At 40.6% G+C, this 20,453-nt stretch overlaps 2 protein-coding genes across 5 annotated transcripts; one reads left to right on the top strand and one right to left on the bottom strand.

Moving 5' to 3' along the window:
* Positions 1-175: 175 nt before the first annotated feature.
* mb (myoglobin) lies at positions 176-6,476 on the bottom strand. 2 transcript variants are annotated; one of them, XM_085277096.1, is made up of 4 exons: positions 6,444-6,476; positions 1,558-1,643; positions 711-930; positions 176-607 (listed from the first exon to the last, which is right to left on the bottom strand). In XM_085277096.1, exons 1-4 carry the CDS (start codon positions 6,459-6,461, stop codon positions 467-469), a joined length of 465 nt encoding a protein of 154 aa, XP_085133222.1. In that variant the 5' UTR covers positions 6,462-6,476; the 3' UTR covers positions 176-466. The 2 variants fall into 2 exon arrangements, with proteins under 2 accessions (XP_085133222.1, XP_085133223.1); XM_085277097.1 differs by lacking the exon at positions 6,444-6,476 and adding an exon at positions 2,205-2,320.
* serhl (serine hydrolase like) lies at positions 5,450-16,128 on the top strand. 3 transcript variants are annotated; one of them, XR_014892744.1, is made up of 13 exons: positions 5,450-5,608; positions 6,897-7,040; positions 7,407-7,520; positions 9,304-9,345; positions 9,439-9,458; positions 9,541-9,615; positions 12,035-12,141; positions 12,215-12,294; positions 12,392-12,426; positions 12,508-12,584; positions 12,676-12,763; positions 14,294-15,416; positions 15,720-16,128. XR_014892744.1 is itself a non-coding variant. In XM_085277094.1 (12 exons), exons 1-12 carry the CDS (start codon positions 5,551-5,553, stop codon positions 14,435-14,437), a joined length of 984 nt encoding a protein of 327 aa, XP_085133220.1. In that variant the 5' UTR covers positions 5,450-5,550; the 3' UTR covers positions 14,438-16,128. The 3 variants fall into 3 exon arrangements, 2 of the variants coding, with proteins under 2 accessions (XP_085133220.1, XP_085133221.1); XM_085277094.1 differs by having other exon boundaries at positions 14,294-16,128; XM_085277095.1 differs by lacking the exon at positions 5,450-5,608 and adding an exon at positions 5,651-5,778 and having other exon boundaries at positions 14,294-16,128.
* Positions 16,129-20,453: the final 4,325 nt, after the last annotated feature.

Genomic DNA, 20,453 nt, shown 5'->3' with positions numbered 1-20,453 from the left:
CGCATGCCAACACCAAGGGTTTCACTCTTTACTTGCTTATTAAGACAGTCTGACAAATGTCCTCAGTTGACTTTCAGATCAGTCAGCAGCCACTATCAAGTTTAACTATAACGTGTCAGGACAATGCATATTCAAATGTGTAGAATGAGAAAAAAAACCAAACAGAACTTCAATGGACAAAGTAGTGCAGAGAGTTTTATTGTTACGAGTGATTTCAGCATTATGCGTTTCCAAGTTCAAGAATGCAGATCAAGAATTTTATTTAGCTGAAACACAAAGCTGTTAATTTCTGAGTGACACTAGAAGTGTAAAGCAGTTGAATACAGTAAACCAAGCAACTCTGAATCAAACTGATTCCAGAAAGTGTAACATACAGATTACTGAGGCTTTCAATTTCCCTATAAATCATTTGCATGTGGATATTTTTCATGTCTTCAGCTCTGTATGGAAGAGTAGTAAGTCAGTCTCAGCCTGTGAAGCCCAGCTCTTTGTAGCTGACCTCAAGGTCAGCGATGACTTTGCTCATCACGTTCCTCAGGCCCTGTTGTCCAGCGGCATCGAGTCCAGCCTTCTCTGCAAAGACTTTAACGATGACCTCAGAGATCAGCTGGAAGGAGAAAAATTCATTTACTTCAGTCAAGCTCAGTTTAACAGCAAGCATGAGGTGATGGAGCTACAGTAAACTTTGTCCTCTTGCACACTAAGCTCACCTTGAAGTTGTTAATGGGGATCTTGTGCTTTGTTGCATGGCTGTTGGCCAGAGGTTTGAGAATGGCAGCATGGTTGCCTTTGGCCTTCAGCAGTTCGCCCAGTTTCTTTAGCACGGTGGCTCCATGGTCAGCAACAGCAGAGCTACTGGCCAGCTCACCCTGAGGGATGCCGACAAATTTGGGGAACAGCTTCTGGGTCTCCGGGTGCTCCGTGAATAAACTGAAGAGGAAATAGAGCAGCAGGGTCATACCACACAGATCATGGTTTGCATTTTAGCCATTTAGGGTGGCAGTGTAGACGCCATAATTTATCCTACTTTGATTACATCACTCTTATGCACAAAATGTTTATTCCTGGCTGTGATAAGACTGGATACAAACACATGGGACCGCTTTGATAAGGCCCATCCCATCTCCTTCAGTAGAATAGCTCCTATGCCACCATTATGATCCTCAATATGCTCATGTTTGTGTTGGCACTGGTGGAAGTTTGGAAATTAAATTAGATCAGTTAATGGCGTTTTTCCCTCTTGTCCATTAACACAAATTAGAAGGGGGGAGGAAATCTGAAGCAACTGAATATAACCGAGTCAAACATCAACCATGACCTTAAGACAAAGATTTAATATCTCCGTGTTTTAAACAAACACAGATTTAGGCATCATAAAAGTTAGTGATGTGGCAGTGGTTGCCAAGTGTGCAATTAGACAGGTGGTGGCATAAATAACACATGAATTCTATTCTTAAACTGCACTGGAGGAGATGAATTTTTAAACTCCTGGCCACAGGTCTGAGTAATGAGACCTACAACGAGTACAATCTTATTTTTCTTTCCAGAGTCACTGACCGGTTCAAAACCAGGCTCCCATAGCCAGTGTAGTCTGCTTCCACTGGTCCCCAGTACTTCAGAACTGCGTCAAAGTCCCCCATGATCTGAGAAGATGAGGGGAGAGAGTGAAAGAAAAAAAAAAAAGTTGCCTGATTATATGACGCTTGTCAGTTACAGATGCAGTTATCCTGTACTGCACTTCTGTTTGAGTTAATGGCTGAGAACCAACAACAATATCAGTCAAGGGCAACTTGTGAAAGATGGATATATTACCTCAGATGAACTCAGGGAGTCTGACTGGCAACCTCAGTATAGCTTTAAATAGTTTATTTGAAGTGAAATCAGATTCACTTTTAGTTTTAATGCATTTGAGGTCATGAGAACGCTGCAAGATATGTAAACAGAGTGAAGTTCTTACAGATTATCCCACAGTGCACTAATCAGTCATGCATTTCCTTTGTTCTGCTTACGCTAGTTTATTAAGATAGCTTTTAATTTAGCAGTGTTGACATTTTACATTTCCCCCTTTAACTGAAAAACTCAGATTCCCAAGCATCCTGAAAGAAAAAAAGTTTAAGATTAATTTTACCCCTGAAATGTTTAACTCCCAAGTCATGATATATATTGTTTAATTAATTCTATTATTGCAGAATCCATTGCCTTACCTGCAAGCTTGTAATATATCCTGTGTAGTTACACCAAATTCCTCTTGTCCTGACTAAACCCCCCCAGAGCTGACCTTTTATACTCCCTCCGTGCTGTCACCAAGTTTGTTTCTCCCCCCCCCCCCTCCAGCTCTGTGAGGCTGCCTCTTACTGCACGTCTCCCAAATGTTCCCAATGCCTCCAACGTCTACCTGGAAACTTAATTCCAGGTGACTTAGCCACTTGGGGCATCTTTGGTGTGTTTTGTGGCCGAGCCATCAAGTAGCCCAGGTAGAGTGAGTAAAGTAGGTCATTTGAGGGAGAAAAAAAACAAAAAAAAAAACAACAAAAACAACAAAAATAACTACATACAAAAATAGGGCTCTAGTTGAGAATTTAGTTTTAGTGTTACCTTTCCAAGCTGCAAATCTAGCATCTTAAAGCAATTTTCCATTTGTGATTTTAGAGCAGCCTACTCACATTAGACAGCAGGTGAATTTCACAGCAATCCCTGCACTAAAACTTCATCCAGTACTTTCACTTATCAGTTTGTCATTAGCTACTCAAATAGTTCTGCAGTAAAACCTGCAGAGATACAGTAATTCTGCTCAACTGGAGCAATTTAAACTAATTGCATCAAAATGTCATTGATTCTAAGCTTCACAATGGATATAATGTGAAGGCAGAACACACGCTATACTTCAGGATCTTTTCCTGCTTTGATCAAACTTTTCTAGATTAATTTCCTAATTTTGACTTTAGAGTCAGATAGTGGGTTTCAATTGTAATAAATTTGATCAAATTCCTCCCAAGAGTATTAAAATGTCAGAATTGTTTCAGTCTTGATTTTCTTGAGTCTAGCCAGTGATTTTAGTTTACTAGAAATACCCTGCAGTAAAAACACAACACGCTCCAGTCAGCTTACAATAGTCTGTGCCCTTTTCTTCCATGCTACACTTAAGGACACTTCTACACGCATTACTATGATTTCTACCACCTGAGTTTCAGTGGTGGGGAGGACAGACACTTAGATTATGATTAATCTAGAAAACCCTCTAATGGGAGGAAGTAGTCTCAGAAGCCTGACAGTTTTCCCAGTACCTTGCATAATTTTATGTGCAAAAACAGCTGCGCACCATGTCATATTTTTATTGCTAATCAATTTATAATTTCACTCTTAAATAGCAACATTTCAACACAGTTAAGATCAGATTATCAGCCATGTTGGTGGAAATACAGGAATCTTTATATCCAACAGCCAAGATTAGTTGTGGTCATGACTGTATGCAAGATCTGATGCACTGTGAATGTAATCAGGGAATTAGATGCTATAAAAATCCAGATAACACCCGCAACCACATGTACAAAATGTGTGATTGAAATTCCATCACGAGAATATATGTGCAGACAGACACACTCACCAACTCAAGAATACACACCAACCCAGGAAGTCAAGGTTATGCAAGACACCAGCAGCTTAATTGTTCAGTACAAACCTGCTGTAATGTTTTGTATAAAAATCATTTACCATGTGCGTAAGATAAATTAATGTACAAACACACTCATGACTAATTATCAGGAAAGCCCCTCTGGTGACCAATAAAACTACTTTACATTTCCATGAGATACATTTGGATTGTATAGCTGGTTCGAGTTTTGGGTCAGTTTGTGTTGGCGAATCACATTTTCTCAGCACGTTTACTTCTGCCCGAGTCCTAATTATTCAGTTTTCAAAAGGGTACACACTGAACAATGAAACCTCTGTTTCTTTTGATTCCAGTCTCAGCCGATTTGAAATGTATCAGATTCCGTTACTGAGGACTGATTGTTTGGTATTCCCTCCAACCTGAAACCTGAGCCCCTGCGCTGCCCACATGCTTCAATTTATTACTACGCCATTGCACAGGTAGCTGCACGGCAGAATTATTCAAATGCAACCAGTAAGAAAAATGCAAAGCGAAATGTCCAGGCTAAGGCACTGCAATGATGCCGACGTGCACACATCGGTAACAAAGTCATATACAACACTCCCATTATAGCTCATCTTAACTAAAACCCTAGTCAATATTTTGACCTTTACTGCCAATAGCAGTCATTTAGTTACTATAGGACAGTAGTCAAACTTTGTAAATGTTTTAGGTTTGCAGGCAAATTGCATCCCCCCCACATAACTGCTAAAGTGCACCGTGTTGATGTTCACAATGGAATCATCTTGCCTCTCAAGCAAATGGAAAGGGTGTACACAGATGCTGCACAGTCCAGCTTGGATGCATTTGACCATAATTTGGAATCAGGTGACACATCTGATCCGAGGTCAAATACAGTTAATGACTTGGGGGGGGGGGGGGGGGGGGGTAGGCTGCGATCTGCTGCCGCCTTCATTTGTTAAAATTACAAACTAATTCAGTGTCAACTATATAATATTAACCTGACCAGTTTCCTGGGAGAAGTTTGCAATTGCTATAATTGAGTATCAGTGTTGAACTAGACATATTAGAAGGCCTTCTTTCGTGAGTCTTCATTCATACTGCACAGTTCTGAAGTCTAGTTGAAAGCAGCATTAGGAAAAGAGCATGAAGCTGAAGTCAAGTACTGCATTTTTCCAGCATGGAACACTCGCCTACTATCTGCTGCAGCATGAATGCAAACTTAAGTGTGCAAGACTAGTGTGGCACCAAAACAGTATAGATACAGCCTGCATTTAGAGTGAGGAGCAAGACCAGACAAATGCCCTACCAAGCACTTGCTGCCCATTAGTGACCTCGGGGAAATTTGAATAGACAGGTGGACTTTAGCAACAGCACCACAGGGTGAAGAGGGACAAATGAAGTCAGAGTGAAGACAGACCTTCCACCCCTCCATTCCCAGTGGAAATCAGTTTCAGATCACATCTATTTTTAAATTTAGTGTCCTATAACACATCTTTAACCTCTCCTACACTGCTGAAAGTTGGTGCATTGACTGGGCTGACCTGTCCCATCCCACTTTTCCTTTGGCATTTCCTCTTGGAAAATGGCCACACACACACACACACACGTGTGTGGGCTAATGTTGATAGAAATTAGGGAGTGCATTCGACATCTAAAATCCAGTTGTGATTAAATCTCACTGAATTCCACCAGGGGCCCTCTGCTGGACTTTTTCACATAACATTGGGGAGGCAAACGACAAGTCCCTCCTCTTCTAAACTGTGATTGGTTTACACTATGGCTTCAATAAGTGTCTAGCCAATAGAATTTCGCGTGCGGTCCAACACCCGGAAGACAGCAGTGAGTGTCAAAGAGCCCGAAGTAGGTTGAAGCAGTTTAAACGTTTAAGGAAAAAAAAAAGTTGTCAGGTTTTATTTGCAGTGTTTTCAGGCGCAAAGATGATGCAGGCTTTGAAAGGCGTCAGACACGTGACATCCAGCACAATGAAACAAGCAGGTAACCGGCAAGGCTCGTGCTCGTTTTAAAGCAGCCCGAAGTGGGGAAAGAAATAGTGTTTGCAAAGTAGCGACTTCGTCTACAATTAAAGCACATTCGCAGTCTTACAGCGCCGATATGAGCGAAAATGTCATTCACAGACTTAACAAAAATATCTGGACAGCCAACAGGTTTGTGGGGCAAAGGTTATTGCCCGATTGAACTTGTGATTTTAAAGTATTGTTAACTGTAGGAATAGCGTGTGTCAAACATGAGGCCTGGGGTCCAGCACCAGCCCACTGAAGGGTCCAGTCCGGCTCACGGGCTAGCTTTGCTAGTCTGAAAACTGCCAAAAAGTCAAATAGCTTTAGTTTCAGTAAGATGTTCAGCTCCTCCTAGTGAGGAGAGGCCAGCATTACTACATAGTTACTGTATGCGAAGTTAAAGTTGGGACTTGGACAAGGTGTTTTAAAGGATACTATTAAGAGGTAAAAGAAAAAAAAAAAGTCTCAAGCTGTTACCCATTTTATAACTAGATTGTGAATATTTAACTTGCTGTATTGAGATTTTAGAGCAGATTAAATCATTTGTGGCCCATTAACTGAAGTTTGACATCCCTGCCACTTTCAGTGGCATGTTGAGGACATATTGCCAGCTTTGCACAGTTTTCTAAAAATGTGACCTAGTGTAGACACGCAGCTGAACAGGGCTCCGACCCCATATTAAGTTTAAAGAAGAGTAATAAACTTGCAGAGATAAAAAGGCAAATGCGCAGGTTTTGGCTTACTTTACTTGGTGCTCATTGAGAACTTTCCCAAAGTTTTATGGATCCAGAATTTAGTCAAGTCACTCCTACCTGTGGTAAGGTTGGCATTTAAGTTTCCTGAAAACACAGAGAGAGACACATTAAAGAGTCACATAATTGAAAAATGTGTTAAAAGTATTAACCAAAGAAAGAAAACAAACTATTTCTGAATCAGTAAAGAAGCTCTCACCTTCCTTCAAGACAGGGTACCAATGAGCTGAGCACGGCTTTTATTCCTGTTCGGTTAATTGAGCAAATGAGACACAGGTATCTGCAATTAGTCAAACAAAAGCTGTGCCCACAAAGCCAAGCCCCGCCTCCAAACAAAGGGGAGTTAGGGCGTGAGGAGACATATTTCACCCACATGACCACCAGGGAAAGTTTTTTGTTTTTTTTTAATGATTGTTCCTTTACATCACCTAATACATACAGTTGGTCACATGATCAGAAACTAAACCAGACAGATGTCGCAAGTCTTGTTAAACCAGAGTGCGCTGTGTCCAGTTTCAGAGCTCTCTGTGGCAGTCCCGTGGGGGGAGATCCGAGGTAAAGTCTGGGGTCCTGACCACGGACATCCTGTGCTGTGCCTGCATGGCTGGGCTGACAACTGCGGTACATTCAACACGCTTGTTCCCCTTCTGCCAAAAGGTGAGTGTTTTGTACAATGCACATTGACCATCTCCAGTGGCTCCCACTGTAGAAACCTCAGTGCCAAAAATTGAACCCTATGGACAATAATTCTTAAAATCAGCGGATTCTGCTGCTCAGCTCACTCAGGTGTGTGGCGTTCGGTTAATTTGAGTGTACAGCTTGTGCAAACAGGTGCTGCCGCTCAGCTGCTGGAACAGCTGCATCCCATCCAAAAAGACTGGATCTGAGGATGACATAATTACCACAGCACTTTACCCAGATTTTACAATTGTAGCTGACGGATTAGGAGCGTTTTCCTAGCTTTGTGTCCTTATTAACCTGAAAGCGATTTTTAGTTTGCCTTCTCCCTGTGTCTCCACTCAGAGTGTCGATATGTGGCAATGGACCTGGCAGGTCACGGTCGCTCGTCGCACCGTCCTCCTGGAGTTCTGCACGCCTTTCCTTCCTACGTGATGGATGTACGCAGAGTCGTTGATGGTGTGTGAGTTCGAGGACACTTGCAGTTAAGCCTTTAAATCCCATCAGAGATATCAGTGTTTGTTCCAGGATTGCAGTTTGTGATCATCGAGTTTTGGCTGAAACTTACATGTTATCCTTCCATAAACTTCTGCACCCCACATTTTATAATCCTAAGAGGTCTTTAACTCTACACTTAGTTGCTTTCCCTCATATCCATGGGAGTCGCTTTGGTCCATTAGGTTGAGAGAAACTCTGTGAGAAATGTTGTGACAGCTAACATGACATATTTATTGCTCGCTACTGCTCTCAAAGGCAAGCTGCAGCAGTATACAGCTCCTGCAGCCAGCACAGCTGCTGGCTGAAGATGCGGATGTGTCTAATGCTCAGGCTATGATGCTATTTATGTATTCATGACTGCACGGTAACTATCCTTCACTGGTCCTGTTAACATGAGCTAGCATTAAGCCTGAGCCTGTGATGACAGGTATGTAATAAATACACCGCAGGTGTTCGGGAGGCAGCATGGCTGCAGTATAACTGGGAACTACTGCAAACTTTAGTTATAGTTATTGTTAATTTAAATGTAAATAATTATTGTTTTAGTTTGCACTTGAAGCAGGCTTGTAGCCCCGAACAAAAAATTGTGTCTTGGAAAAAAAGTTTAACAATGAAACTCTAAAAATCTGTAAAAATCTTGGCAAAGCTTTCGAATTAGAAGGAGGAAAACAGTGAGGTTTGAAGAGCAAAGGATAAAAAGCTGAAAATGTAAATGAAGGCCAGTAGATGATGTGTGCTGAAATCACATCCTGGACTCGGACCGTTCTAGAGCCGGGGGCTGCTGTGGCTGAAGGATGATTCACTGTGTTTTTTGGTTATATGAGACACATAATCAAAACACACAGTGGGATGTTTGTGGTAAATTTACAATATTTTTATTACAGTATAAAACAAAAGGCTTAAAGGCCACCCATGTGGAACAGAAGATGCTGTTTTCCATCAACATGTTTGACATGATGCAAGCCAGTTTGAACCATTTCCATAAAAAAGGCACAGTGTATGAAAGAGCTGTCTTGTGTTAACTGACCTATCATTTCTCTACAAGTCTTGGCTACTCCTCCTAGTTTAATCAAACGTACATGCGGTGATCACCTAATGTGGCTTCACCCAAACTGAGCACAGTTTGGGTGGCTTGGTGTGTAGATAAATGCGCCTGTAACATATTTATCTATACTTGGAGTACCACCAACTACCTGATGCGGGTGTTACGCCAAAGCTCAGCCATCCTGCAGTCACGATCACAGCTACGGCCCGTCACAGAGGACTGAAGCAGCCCCACTGTTGAAGTTTCACCCACTCACGCTGTGCTCATAGGCAGTGATGAGTTGCCGCATCATCCGTAACAGTGTCATAATACTCAGCCTTCACTGTGGATCAGAGGGAATGTAAAATATATGAATATAAAAGCATCTGTGGCTTTTTCACAGGATGCTTTGTGAGCTTTGACAGTTTTGTTGTTTTTTTGTGGGCAAACTCTGACCTCTGAGGTAGAGCATACACTGCAGTTGAAAATGAGATGATTTTAATATGAATATACATTTGACATAATTTAATATGCAGTTTATGGATCTAGAAAAAAAGGCCCTTTAATGAATGTTATTAATTTCGAGCATATTGCCAGAGCTGCCATGCATCTTCCTGACAGCTGAATCACAGCAGTGAGGATTTCTTTGAGCTAAAAATGGTCTGTGTTCTGTGATGAGATACTGAACCTGGTTGATGATGTGTGAAATTACTCCCACAGCTCTGCAGTGGAGCAAATTCTCCATTATAGGCCACAGCATGGGTGAGTGCAGCTGTATAAAGAATTCAAGCTTTAAAACGTATGTTTAAAAGCGCACATTTATTTTATTTCTCTGTCCACCTCTTTGTATTTCAGGTGGTAACGTTGCAGGAATGGTAGGTGACTTACGATTAAGACACATTTGAGAGTGCTGTGCTTTATTGGGTGGCATCATTGTCCATGTGGCGTCTTCTGCAGTTCAGCGCTCTGTATCCGGAGATGGTGGAGGCCGTTGTGCTGCTGGACTCCTACGGATTTTTACCTACAGACCAGGTACTTGTTTCTTTTTTTTCCTTTGTTACTCCACATCTGTTTTCATAGGAAACATTATTCAACAATACAGAAACAGATGATACCCACACATTCTCTGACTCACCCAGTATACGGTTAACCCTGTACACCCCCCACCACCATCCCAACCTATGTAGTGGCACATTGAAAGAATTAGAATAAGTTAGAAAAGGGTTAGGGTAAAGGTGTTGGATATACATGCCAGACTGAAGTAGTTGAATGCTCACTTTTCATGTCTTACCTCACCCTAAGTGAATTTGTGAGTCGAGCCTGGGGCCACTGTGGCATTGTTTTAGTATGCAACTGAACAGTAGCTGCGTATGATTTACTGTTTTCCACAAATAATATGGCTTGAAATATTGGCCTGTCCTCTGGTGTGCTTTTGCCAGTGCAGGCCACTAGCAGCTCAGTGGGGGGAGAGCAGGTGTAGCGGTGTTACGGTTCTAGCAGGTGTCCCAGGGAGCCATGATGGCTAACCAGCATCCAAAAAATGCAGTAGTGCAGCCATCACTGGTACACTGGTTATCAATGATTATTTCTCCCCAAAACGAGATGTCTGCTGTGGGGGGGAAAAGTCTGTTCTGTCCACCATGATTTTCTTTCCAGCTTCTTCTAGAAATGCTCCATAATAATTGATTTCCAGTCCTCATGAAATGTGGGTTGCTCTTGGGGCATCAAGGCAGACCTGGCTCTGTAGATTATTCTAGTTAAGTAAAACTACATATCAGAAAAATGGTCAAACCTTTTCTGCACAACCTGTGGAAGCTTTGGTTCAAATGTGATTGGGAAGCCTGCGTGACTTCAATAATGTTATCGTTAAAGTAGCAATACAGTGTCGTGCAAAAGTCTTGAGTCGCCCGTCATTTCACTTTACTGCATTGACGGTGTGTTTGGAAGCATTGTCATACTGAAAAATGAAACTGTTACCAGTCAGATGGGGTGGATCAAAATCTGACCATATGTTTTTATAATTCCATCAATTTGATAAGATCTCCAACACCACCAGATGAAATGCAGCTTCAAACCAGGGCAGAGCCTCCACTGTGTTTTGCAGATGGCTCTAGACAGCCTAGAGCAGGGGTGGGCAATCTCAGGCCACGAGGGCCGGTGTCCCTGCAGGTTTTAGATGTGTCCTCGAACCAACGCAGCTGATTTAAATGGCTAAATTAGCTCCTCAACATGTCTTGAAGTTCTCCAGAGGCCTGGTAACGAACTAATCATGTGATTCAGGTGTGTTGACCCAAGGTGAGATCTAAAACCTGCAGAGACACCGGCCCTCGTGGACCGGGATTGCCCACCCCTGGCCTAGATAGTCAGTGTTGTTCCTCCTCTGCTTATACTGACACAAACTGGAACCAAAAATACTGAATTCTCTAATTCATCGCTACATACTGATTTTTCCAGTTTTTGTGTAATTTGGAGTCAGGAGAACTGCTTTTCAAGACCACTTTAAAGCATTATAAGAAAATCTGGCTCCTTGGAAACAAAATGTAAAGAAATAAAGGGTATTGCAAGACTTTTCCGCAGCACTGTTTGTCACCATAAATACAATTCCCATCAGCGGTTCATTTACACCCTCTTGTGCATCATGTGAACCCATGAAGGGGGAAATTATAACGCTGACGTGTCTCCGATTACTTCTTCCTGAGTGAAGTGTGATTTTTAAGCATTGTTAGGCCTCTCACTGTGTTTGTATTATCTCATCCAGCCTGCTATTATTTAAATTTTCCAGTCTTCTGTGTAGAACAAGAACAAACTTCTTAGTTACAGCTTAAAAAGGGCTGTTATGTGTGAAATAAGAGCTGTTTGATTTACTCCAATGTTTCTTTTCCAGCAAACAGAAAGATGACCTGGGTGCTGCTTTCAAAAGTGGACAACTATTTATTTATTTATTTATTTTTGATGAACTTTAATGTGACAGCTTCTTTTATAGTATGCAAAAAGGCTGCTGTTGTCTAGCAACTTCATCTAAATTAAGTTTTTCTCCTGAACACGTTGAGGTGTAGGTGAAAAGTAGAGGAGGTGCTCGGTTTTTGAGAGCATATAATTTGCAGTGACGAGAAGCCCCCCTCAGAGAGAAACACCTCTCTGGTGACCTCTAGCTAATTATAGTTTGATTTACACTTCAGGGCTTCATGACTTTGTGACAGTGTCTGATGAAGTCTGGATTGTGAGAAAATGAAAAATGCTGTAGGCGGTTTGACATTTTGAAAGGCGTTGCATTTAAGAAACACTTGCGGCCACCAGTGTAATTGAGTCTGGCGCGATTTTGACCTTTAGGCCTGGGCTAAGGCTTTACATTATATTATTGCATGTTGCATGTCTCTATATTATTCCTGTACAATTCACCCTTGTGAGTCGTTTTCAGTTGCTGTCCTTATTTATCTCTGCTCCCTCGCAGAAGGAAATGCCCAAAGTGATCAGGCAGGGGTTCGAAGAGATGCTTCTGTTTGAAAAAACGATGGAGGAGAAGAAGAGAGTGTACACTTACGAGAAGGCAGTAGAAAGGTAAAGCGCCTTCCCTTATCGGCAGTTTTAAAGGAGTTCACTCATGCGCTAACTTTGTTTTTGCAACCTTCAGGTTGATGTCTGTAAACCAAACTCTTTCTGAACGCTCTGCGAAAATCCTTCTGGAGCGAGGTCTGGTTCAGGTTGAGGGAGGTGCGTGTTTATCTTCCTCTCGTTTACCTTCTCTCAAGACTCATCTCTATTTCTTTTTCCCCTTATGTTTAAAGTGTAACTTCTCTTTCCCTTGCAGGAGTTGTGTTCTCCAGAGACTTTCGTGTTAATCTGGTAGGTTTCCCCTGATCATTTCTACCCAAGCTGTCATTTGCAGCAGATGGTATAAATGTGCACAATGTTTCTCAATTTCAGAAAAACATAGCACGCATCAGTTTGGAGCAGAGTCTGGAGCTGCATTCGAGGATCACGGCCTCTGTCCTAGTTGTTCTGTAAGATGGTCTCCTGCCTCTCGTTCTCTTATTGCTTGTGGAAAAAAATAAGAGACAAAATAGATTTGCAATTTTTTTTTTGTCTTTACAGAGCAGAAAGTGGCTTGGACAAAATATTTGCTGAAGACGAGCAAAAAAAATTTACATCAGCACTTCTTCAGGCCTACAGGGACAAAAATGTGAGTGCACCTAACAGTCTGTTTGTGGAAAGCAGGTATGTTTGCATCCCCGTGTTTATTTTTAGCCGTTAAGCCTGCGCATAATTGTTCCTAGCAGACAGACAGCTGCACGGATGCTAGAGTAGCAGTGCAGTATGAGCTCAGTGTCTCAGGAGCAGCAGAAATTTATATAGCTGTGAATCTCAACACTGACCTACATACAGGAACTTGGTCAAGTGCTGCTGATGAGGGAGAGCAGAGGATGCGTTTCCACCAATCGTCTCCACTGAGTGGGTTTCTTTCCCAGTCAGATTTTCACTGAGAAACAAAAGATAAGCGTGGCATGTGGTGAGCACAGTGGAGCATTCAGCTCTTTCCCTCAGGTGTTTGTAGAGATTAAAGTAGAGATGTGAGAGCGAACGTAGGACTTGCATTCATTAAGCGCCCAAAAATATTTCAAATGACTTGCGATGCTGCTGTAAACATGGAGGACTTCATGTTTACAAGTTTAACACACAGTCATTTAAAATGGCTTTTCATAGCAGCCATGAGGGTAAGTAGCAGTCAAGTGCTGCTAATGTAGTGCACTTGATTAATTGATAATCAGTAACTGTGATTAACTCTATAGAATCAGAAGCTGGAACAAGTGTGTTAACACAATGCTTCAATGCATCTCGGACTTAGTTAGCATGTTCAATGTTAAACTTCGTGATGGCACAATAAGAGAAAAAGACTGAACAAGTATGGATACCTCTTCTCGGTAAAAAGAATATGGCAGCACATTTTAGGTTTGCAGAGGTGCTGAACAAATCACATGACTTCCGGAACTAACATGGAGATGTTTGACCACAACGCTAAACACAGCACACCAGCACAAATGTTTCATACCAACAGTGAAGCACGGAGGAGGAAGAGTAATGATTTGGGCTTGTTTTGCAGTCACAGGTCCCAAGCACCTCGCAGTCATTGAGTCAACCGCAAACTTCTCTGTATACTAGAGAATTCTGGAGTCGGATACGAGGCAATCTGTCAAACAGTTAAAGCTTGGCTAAAATAATACCATGAAACGGGACAATCATCCCAAGCACAGCAGAAAACAGAATGACTGAAGAAGAAAAGAATCAAGTTGTTGCAATCGGCCAGTCAAAGTCCAGACGTCAGCCCGACTGTAATGTGATCTAAGGAGAGCTGTGCATAAATAAATGTCTACAAACCACACTGAACTAAACTAACCTTGAAAGACTTTTCAGATTTAGTCTAAGTTCATGACCTAAACTGCATAAAAAGATGGATGTAGCCATTATGTCATTGGTTTCCATGTTGAATTCTTTACTTGTGTGATTGAGACCTTAAACTCACCATGAAAATGTTTAGTGATTTCAGAAATAAAAAGAGAACTAGGGTCAGTTTTTGCGATCAGAGAACTCGCTCCCTGCTAGGCAGATCTTTCTGTGCTTCGCAGTCTGCGGCTCAAGTGGCCGGAAAGTCCTTTATTCCATGTTGAAAGCCTGCTTTATTCACCATCGTGACTGGTCTCATCTGTGTTTTCAGCAATCCGTGGTGACTGTTCCAGGTGATCATCACATCCACCTGAATAAGCCTGACATCGTCGCTCCAGTTGTGTCTGACTTCCTGCAGACCAAAGTCCTCTCACGCTCTGCTACACCAACTAATGGCCAGACCTCTAAGTTATAACAGACCAGTTACTCCTCGAGTCACGTCACACTGACTCTACTGCTAATCCTGTATTTGTACTGTACTATTTACACAGGTTTAATTTTGGTGCTTAAAACTCACTCAGCTGGTCGTCTTAGTGGACTCATTAATTATTTAAAGCCTTTTAAAAGGTAGTGATGCTGTTTAAATGAGAAAACAAAATTTTGCCATCACTGCCATCTCTGTCTGTTAACTCAGGCTTTCTGCCTCAGGATCTGCACTCACTAACATGAGGGCATCAGAGGTTTGAGTTCTTCTATTGCGCTGCCTGGAGCATGCACCACATACTCCAAGCAGAGGCAGTTTCAAACACATTATACCACATTGGAGCTCTCAAACTTAAACTATTATTAAACTATTCCATAGCTTGATAATTGTCCCAAGCACAGCAATAGTCTGTGGCCATATTAAAGTCACACAGGTGAAACTGGATGAAGGGGTTTGTCATTATCTGTGAATTCCTCCCACACAATCACTTGAGCCACCAAACTTGGCACAAAGGTACATCTTGAAGGCCTCTGAAGGTTCTCATCTATGTCAGGTATTATTAGGTCCTGGTATTGCCTAGCAACCACCTAGCAAGAGGCTCAAATGACTGCTTTTTAGCCTTTACATTCCTATAACACCTTATAAAATTAGCTTTAATTTCATAACTTCTTATTTATATCCACAAAATCTGAATTATGCATGGTGAGCAACCACCTAGCAACAGGCTAAAATCCATTTTTAGCATATGAACAACATCGCTTATTGTTTTACTGTTCTCCCTGTGATTAAGTATATCAGTTGTCCACAGCACCAACAGGCCAAGCAATACTGTAGCATGGGCACGTATGTGTTTCTCTAATGTGTTACTTCTCGTCTCCTCTGTCCTCCCTGGAAATCCTGTCTCAAGTGTGCCGTTTTTAAGGATGTCTCATTCCTAAAATGCATCTGGAGGAGAGAGGAGGCTGCACAGGTATGGCTTTGTGGTAGTTCTTTAACCTCTAGCGTAGGCCATAAGAGCTAAGATATACAAACTGTGCTGGACTCTTTAAACAACTGCTCGTTTCATCCTCTTAAGTGTTTCAGTTTTTTTTAAGATGATCACAGTGTTTCTGTGAAAAGTAATATCTGCTCACATTGTGGAATGTTGTGAATGGTGTTTTGTTTTTTTTTGTTTGTTTTTTGTTTTTTAATGCTGTGATATCCTAAAATACAGTAGTAGCCTTTAACAAAACCATGGGCAAATGATGTGGCTGTGCTACACGTCATGTTTCAGTTCAACCTGCAGAGCCAGTGACACCATCAGCTGAATCGCCCCGTGCCGGCTGCCTTTGAGGAATGATTGGGATTCACTGTGGCAGCTCAGAAGTCTCACCAGTGTGCTGTGTGTCATTAATATTTTAGCAAGTGCACAGTTTCTCAGATGTGCGACCACATGTTTAATCTCATAGGTTAAGTAAGCAGTGGAGAGGAAAGTGTGTACCAACACAGAGAGAGCAGAGGACGACTCGTGACTTGAATAACAACTATGATTTTCCGTACAGGGTGTCTTTTTAGTAAATCTCAAGTACTGAAAAGCTTTTATTTTGAAGAAACAATTTCCATAAAAACAATTTCTGTGCCTGATGCACTTTTTTTTTCTTTTTTTTCTTCTTCTTATATTAAACTGATGGCATTAATTGCAACTGTCTTACAGTGTCTTTGTTCTTCATGAAATTATAAAATCTTGAAAGTTCAATTAAAGTTTTTCGACTTTCTGACAGCTGTTGAAGCACTTGTGAGCTTGGAAACATCAATTTTAAAACAAGCTCAAGAAAAGGGGAAAAACAGTCTTATCATAGATATCTCATAACTTTCTATAATGTTCAATACAATTCAATTTTATTTATATAGCGCCAAATTGCAACAGCAGTCGCCTCAAGGTGCTTTATGTCCTGATTGTGGGTACTTTTTTTTTTTTTTTTTTTTTTTAATTCTACTGCAGTATTTCAGGGACACCAATGCTTAAAATATAGTATTTATAATAATTAAAATTTAATGGTGCATACATTTTTGTTTTTTTTATTAGATTGATGCCATATAGGTTGAACCGTGGGCGGCCACTGTGGCTGTTGCAAATTATCCAGGCGTCTTGTTTTAGCCTCTAAATTTAAAAACAACAATAATATTAACAGTAAAGTTTATTTATAAAGCACTTCTCAAAAGGATCATTATAAAGTCCCTCCCAGAATAAAAGCAGAATAAGATAAAAGAAACTAAGAGGAATAAATTACAAATCAATTAAAATAAAGATTCAAGAGGAATGTCAAAATAAGAACGAGATAATGTTATTCCAATTTTAATGCAAATCATATCTTAGAAATCTAGACATTACTCTTTTAAGTGTATCATATTTGATAAATGTGATTCTGGGACTACTAACATAAAGTGCACAACTGTTTTTAAGCAACGAATTGTACAAAAATGTCATATGTAGCAAAAATTATACAAAATAAAACTCATATGCAAACTTATATTAAACTTCTTTGTGTTTATGTTCAAAATACACTCCAGTATTAAAAAATAAGAATTTTTTGGCAATTAATGTTTCAGGCTTTATGAATAAGCATGGTAAAAAAATAAACATAAACACATAAACTCTAGAATAAAAGTTATGAAAAGCCTTACAATACAAATGAGTTTCCAGCAGTGATTTAAAAGATGACACTGATGACGTGAGCCAGTTTTCCTCAGGTGGGTCATTCCAAAATCAAGGAGCCCTTAACAGCAAACGCTCGACTGCCTTTTGTCTCTCAGCGTGAGTTAACAGGGTCTGCCTGAGGATCTGAGGCTGCACACTGGTTCAGGAACAGCAGTTTGAATGTGTAATGTAGTGCCAGGCCAAGAAGGGCTTTAAAATCAATTCTAAAAGTAATGGGCAGCCAGTGCAGAGTCATTAGGAGTGGTGTAATATGTCCAGTTTCTTGTAAGAAGTCTGGCTGCTGCATTTTGCACCATCTGAAGTCAGTTGAATGCTTTCTGATTAATACTTTTTAAAAGACCACTGCAACAATCTAGGCGAGAGGAAATGAAAGCATGAACGGAGGCATATACATGTTTGTTTGGTGCTCTGCGGTTATCCATCCTGCTGCACTAAGGAGCCACATGAGAGGAATGTCTGTCTCTCTTCTGTTTGTCAAATTCAAAGTTAAAGGAAGGATTTTTCAGAAGTTTTTACTACAGAAAAGCGACTGGAGTCCAGCCTGAGAGTTCAGTTGAAGTAGGGCTCAGGCTGCTTCCTCCTCAACCTGACTCTGACCTTCAAACAAAAACCTGTCATTTTATATAAAGAGGAGCAAAAGTCCATCGCGTTGCAGTGAAGGTTTGAAATACTGATCTGCTACTTTTTGAATGAGTTCTTTGAATTAATTCAGCAGTTTCTTTGACTCTGCTTGTTAGCAAACTAATCTTTGAGGCTTTTATCGGGCGTTTTAAGTTTCTGTGCTTAAGGAAGTATCCAGAATCCTTTCTTAAATAAAAGTACCACAAATACCTCAGTGTGGAAATAAATGAATGTTTGAACAAAGCGTGATCTACTCAAAGCATCAGCTCCAAGATGTTTTAGTGGACTCATATTCGACAGGGCACCACTCTGTAGACCTCCTTCCTAAATCAAGACAAATCTGTGTGCAGCCACCGCCCCTCTCATAAATAAACTTGACAGTAATCTGATTCTGAAAAAATAATAAAAGTAAACTCACTTGTGTATCTGTGTTATATTAAAATTAACTTCTGTTGTTGATCTTTCACAATTTCAGCCTTAACTTTGTGTAAGAACTTTGTGTCTGAGCTGCATACTGAGGTTGTGTGGTGTCCATGCTCAGAGCTCACTGTAGGGCCCCAGGGGGAGGGATCATAGACTGTATATGAAAGAGGGAGAGATCAGAGGTAAAATCTGGAGTCTAGGGTCATCCTTTGCTTTGGTCAGTCAGCTGAGACTGAAGAAGTCACTTGGATGAGTGACAAAACTTCCCACTGAAAATGCTACGTCCAGATAAACAGAATCAACTTTTGGATATTTGAGATTCATCTGCTACTTCTTTTGTTCTCCACTTGTATCGACTGAAAATATGTGAAAAAGAAGCTGGAGCTTTAGGAGCCCTGGGGAACTGTTACTCAAGATCACTTTGAAGATTACGAGAAACTCTGGCTGCTTGCAAGTAAAATAGAAATGAAATGAGGGGTGGCTCAAGACTTTTGCACAGTATTTTATTGTATTAGTACATAGAAACCACTATCCTGATTATCTTTAATTTATCTAATAATAAACACAAAGTCATCAAATAATAAGACAAATATTTGTTGAAATCTGTTTATACCTGTAATTTTAATGAGCACATGAGTTAGGTTTGGGATTAGAGTCATTCCATTGTGTATGTAGAAAGACTCACGGAGGCTGTGCGAGTTTATGGAGCTGAAGAATAGTTTTATCCAAACAAAATTAAAATTTTAACACAAGCTTAGATCTCTGCTGGTTTATTTGTTTGTTGCTGCTGAAGGACTTTGGGGAACTAAAATTGATCTCAGTGTTCTTTGAAATCTGCCTTTTGAAGATGTGTGAAAATTCACTCCTGCAGCACTGCAGATGAATTCTCACACACTGGCCTCTGCTCACCACCAAAGACTCGTGTTAAGTAGAGGAGAACTTATTTTAAGCTGTGATTTGTGTTTTGCTCTGTTGCAAATTTAAGCAAAGCATCTATTAGGAAATGGCCTGAAGTCAAGCTAAGCTGCGATGCCTGTAGATCACGTGATCTCAATACCAGCCCACATCACCTACACCTACACATTCAGTTGGCAAAACCCAAATAGGGGGACGCATGATTTGTGCCATTTGAGCTTGCTTACACTTTGTGCACACCTGCAAGCTGCTTTGCAACCCATTTTTGCAACCCATGCACCAAATGCATGATTTGTTCATGCATTTGGTGCAGGTAAGACCAATGCATGCTTGCAAATATGAATCCTCCTGTCTGTGGTGTTCCTGACCGAGACTGTTTAAAACGGTTTCAAATGCAAGTCTCGTGATTCTATCTATTTACAGGCATCTCTTTAGGCTGATTTGGTTTTATTTCCTCTTTTTTCAAATATTATAGAGGCAAATTTGGTGTGATTTCATTTGTAGTGTCATTATATGAACAGTTTTACTGCACTTTATGAGGAAGTTCAAGCACTTCTGGACTGCAGATTTGGTATTTTAATGACTTTTACATTAAAAGTCACCATGGAGGCCAGGAATTACTACATAAAAAGCAAAGACTTTTACCACTGGGATTTAGAATTGTTTATATTTCCATCTCTTTTGTATTATTTTAATCCAGTCTTTCGAGTATCCTCTTGTATCTTGTCAAGTCTTTTTCTGTGTTAAATGAGTCCCAGTCTAGTTACTTCCTCGTTTATTTTGTTAGTTATTTGTCTCTTGTGCTTTGCCACTGGTTGCACTTCCCTTGTTATTTTCTTGATTCCTTTCAGCTGTGTCTTGTTACCCTGGAGTTTCTACTTCCTTTGATTACTTAATTTATAACCTTCGTTTCCCCTTTTCTTTTGTTTGGCTGTCATACTTGTGTGTTTCTGCTGTTGAAGTGGCATCACTGTTGGTTTTCTTCATGGGCTTTGTATTCTTGGAACTACTTTTCTATCACCATATAAAGTTGTGGTTTGGAGTCAGATTACATGTATTTGTAATATTAAATTCAATAGTCACAGGTATGTTATTTCTCACATTACAATGATTCTAAACTTATATTCGTGTGCCTTTATTTTCATAACAATCAACTGACTTTAGGCCATGTGCAGGTTGATTGGCTTACAACTTCTAAGAGGTGGAGATACAAATATTACTTTTATTTTTATCGTCAAAAGGATACAGTGCTGTGCAGTCCCCAGCCCCAAACAACTGTCTACCGAAAAAAAAATATATAGTTTCGATGTCATGCTGTCTGAGCTGGTTTTCAGTTTTATGTTAAAATTT

This window comes from Mchenga conophoros, linkage group LG6 (assembly GCF_057382185.1).
Source record: "Mchenga conophoros isolate Kocher_MC1m ecotype Shallow Benthic linkage group LG6, M_conophoros_male_GT1.1, whole genome shotgun sequence".
NCBI classification, from domain to species: Eukaryota; Metazoa; Chordata; class Actinopteri; order Cichliformes; family Cichlidae; genus Mchenga; species Mchenga conophoros.
The sequence above is the reverse complement of the archived record's forward strand: the minus strand, read 5'-3'. Positions and strand labels throughout refer to the sequence as shown.

Excerpts from the sequence above, each read along its gene's own strand:
- serhl (XM_085277094.1), top strand. The coding sequence starts at position 5,551 with ATGATGCAGGCTTTGAAAGGCGTCAGACACGTGACATCCAGCACAATG. Across the intron at positions 9,346-9,438 it reads CATTATAGGCCACAGCATGG|GTGGTAACGTTGCAGGAATG; the intron begins GTGAGTGCAGCT and ends TTTGTATTTCAG. Across the intron at positions 12,142-12,214 it reads TACGAGAAGGCAGTAGAAAG|GTTGATGTCTGTAAACCAAA; the intron begins GTAAAGCGCCTT and ends TGCAACCTTCAG.
- mb (XM_085277096.1), bottom strand. Across the intron at positions 931-1,557 it reads GGGAGCCTGGTTTTGAACCG|TTTATTCACGGAGCACCCGG; the intron begins GTCAGTGACTCT and ends TTTCCTCTTCAG. Across the intron at positions 608-710 it reads TCCCCATTAACAACTTCAAG|CTGATCTCTGAGGTCATCGT; the intron begins GTGAGCTTAGTG and ends TTCTCCTTCCAG.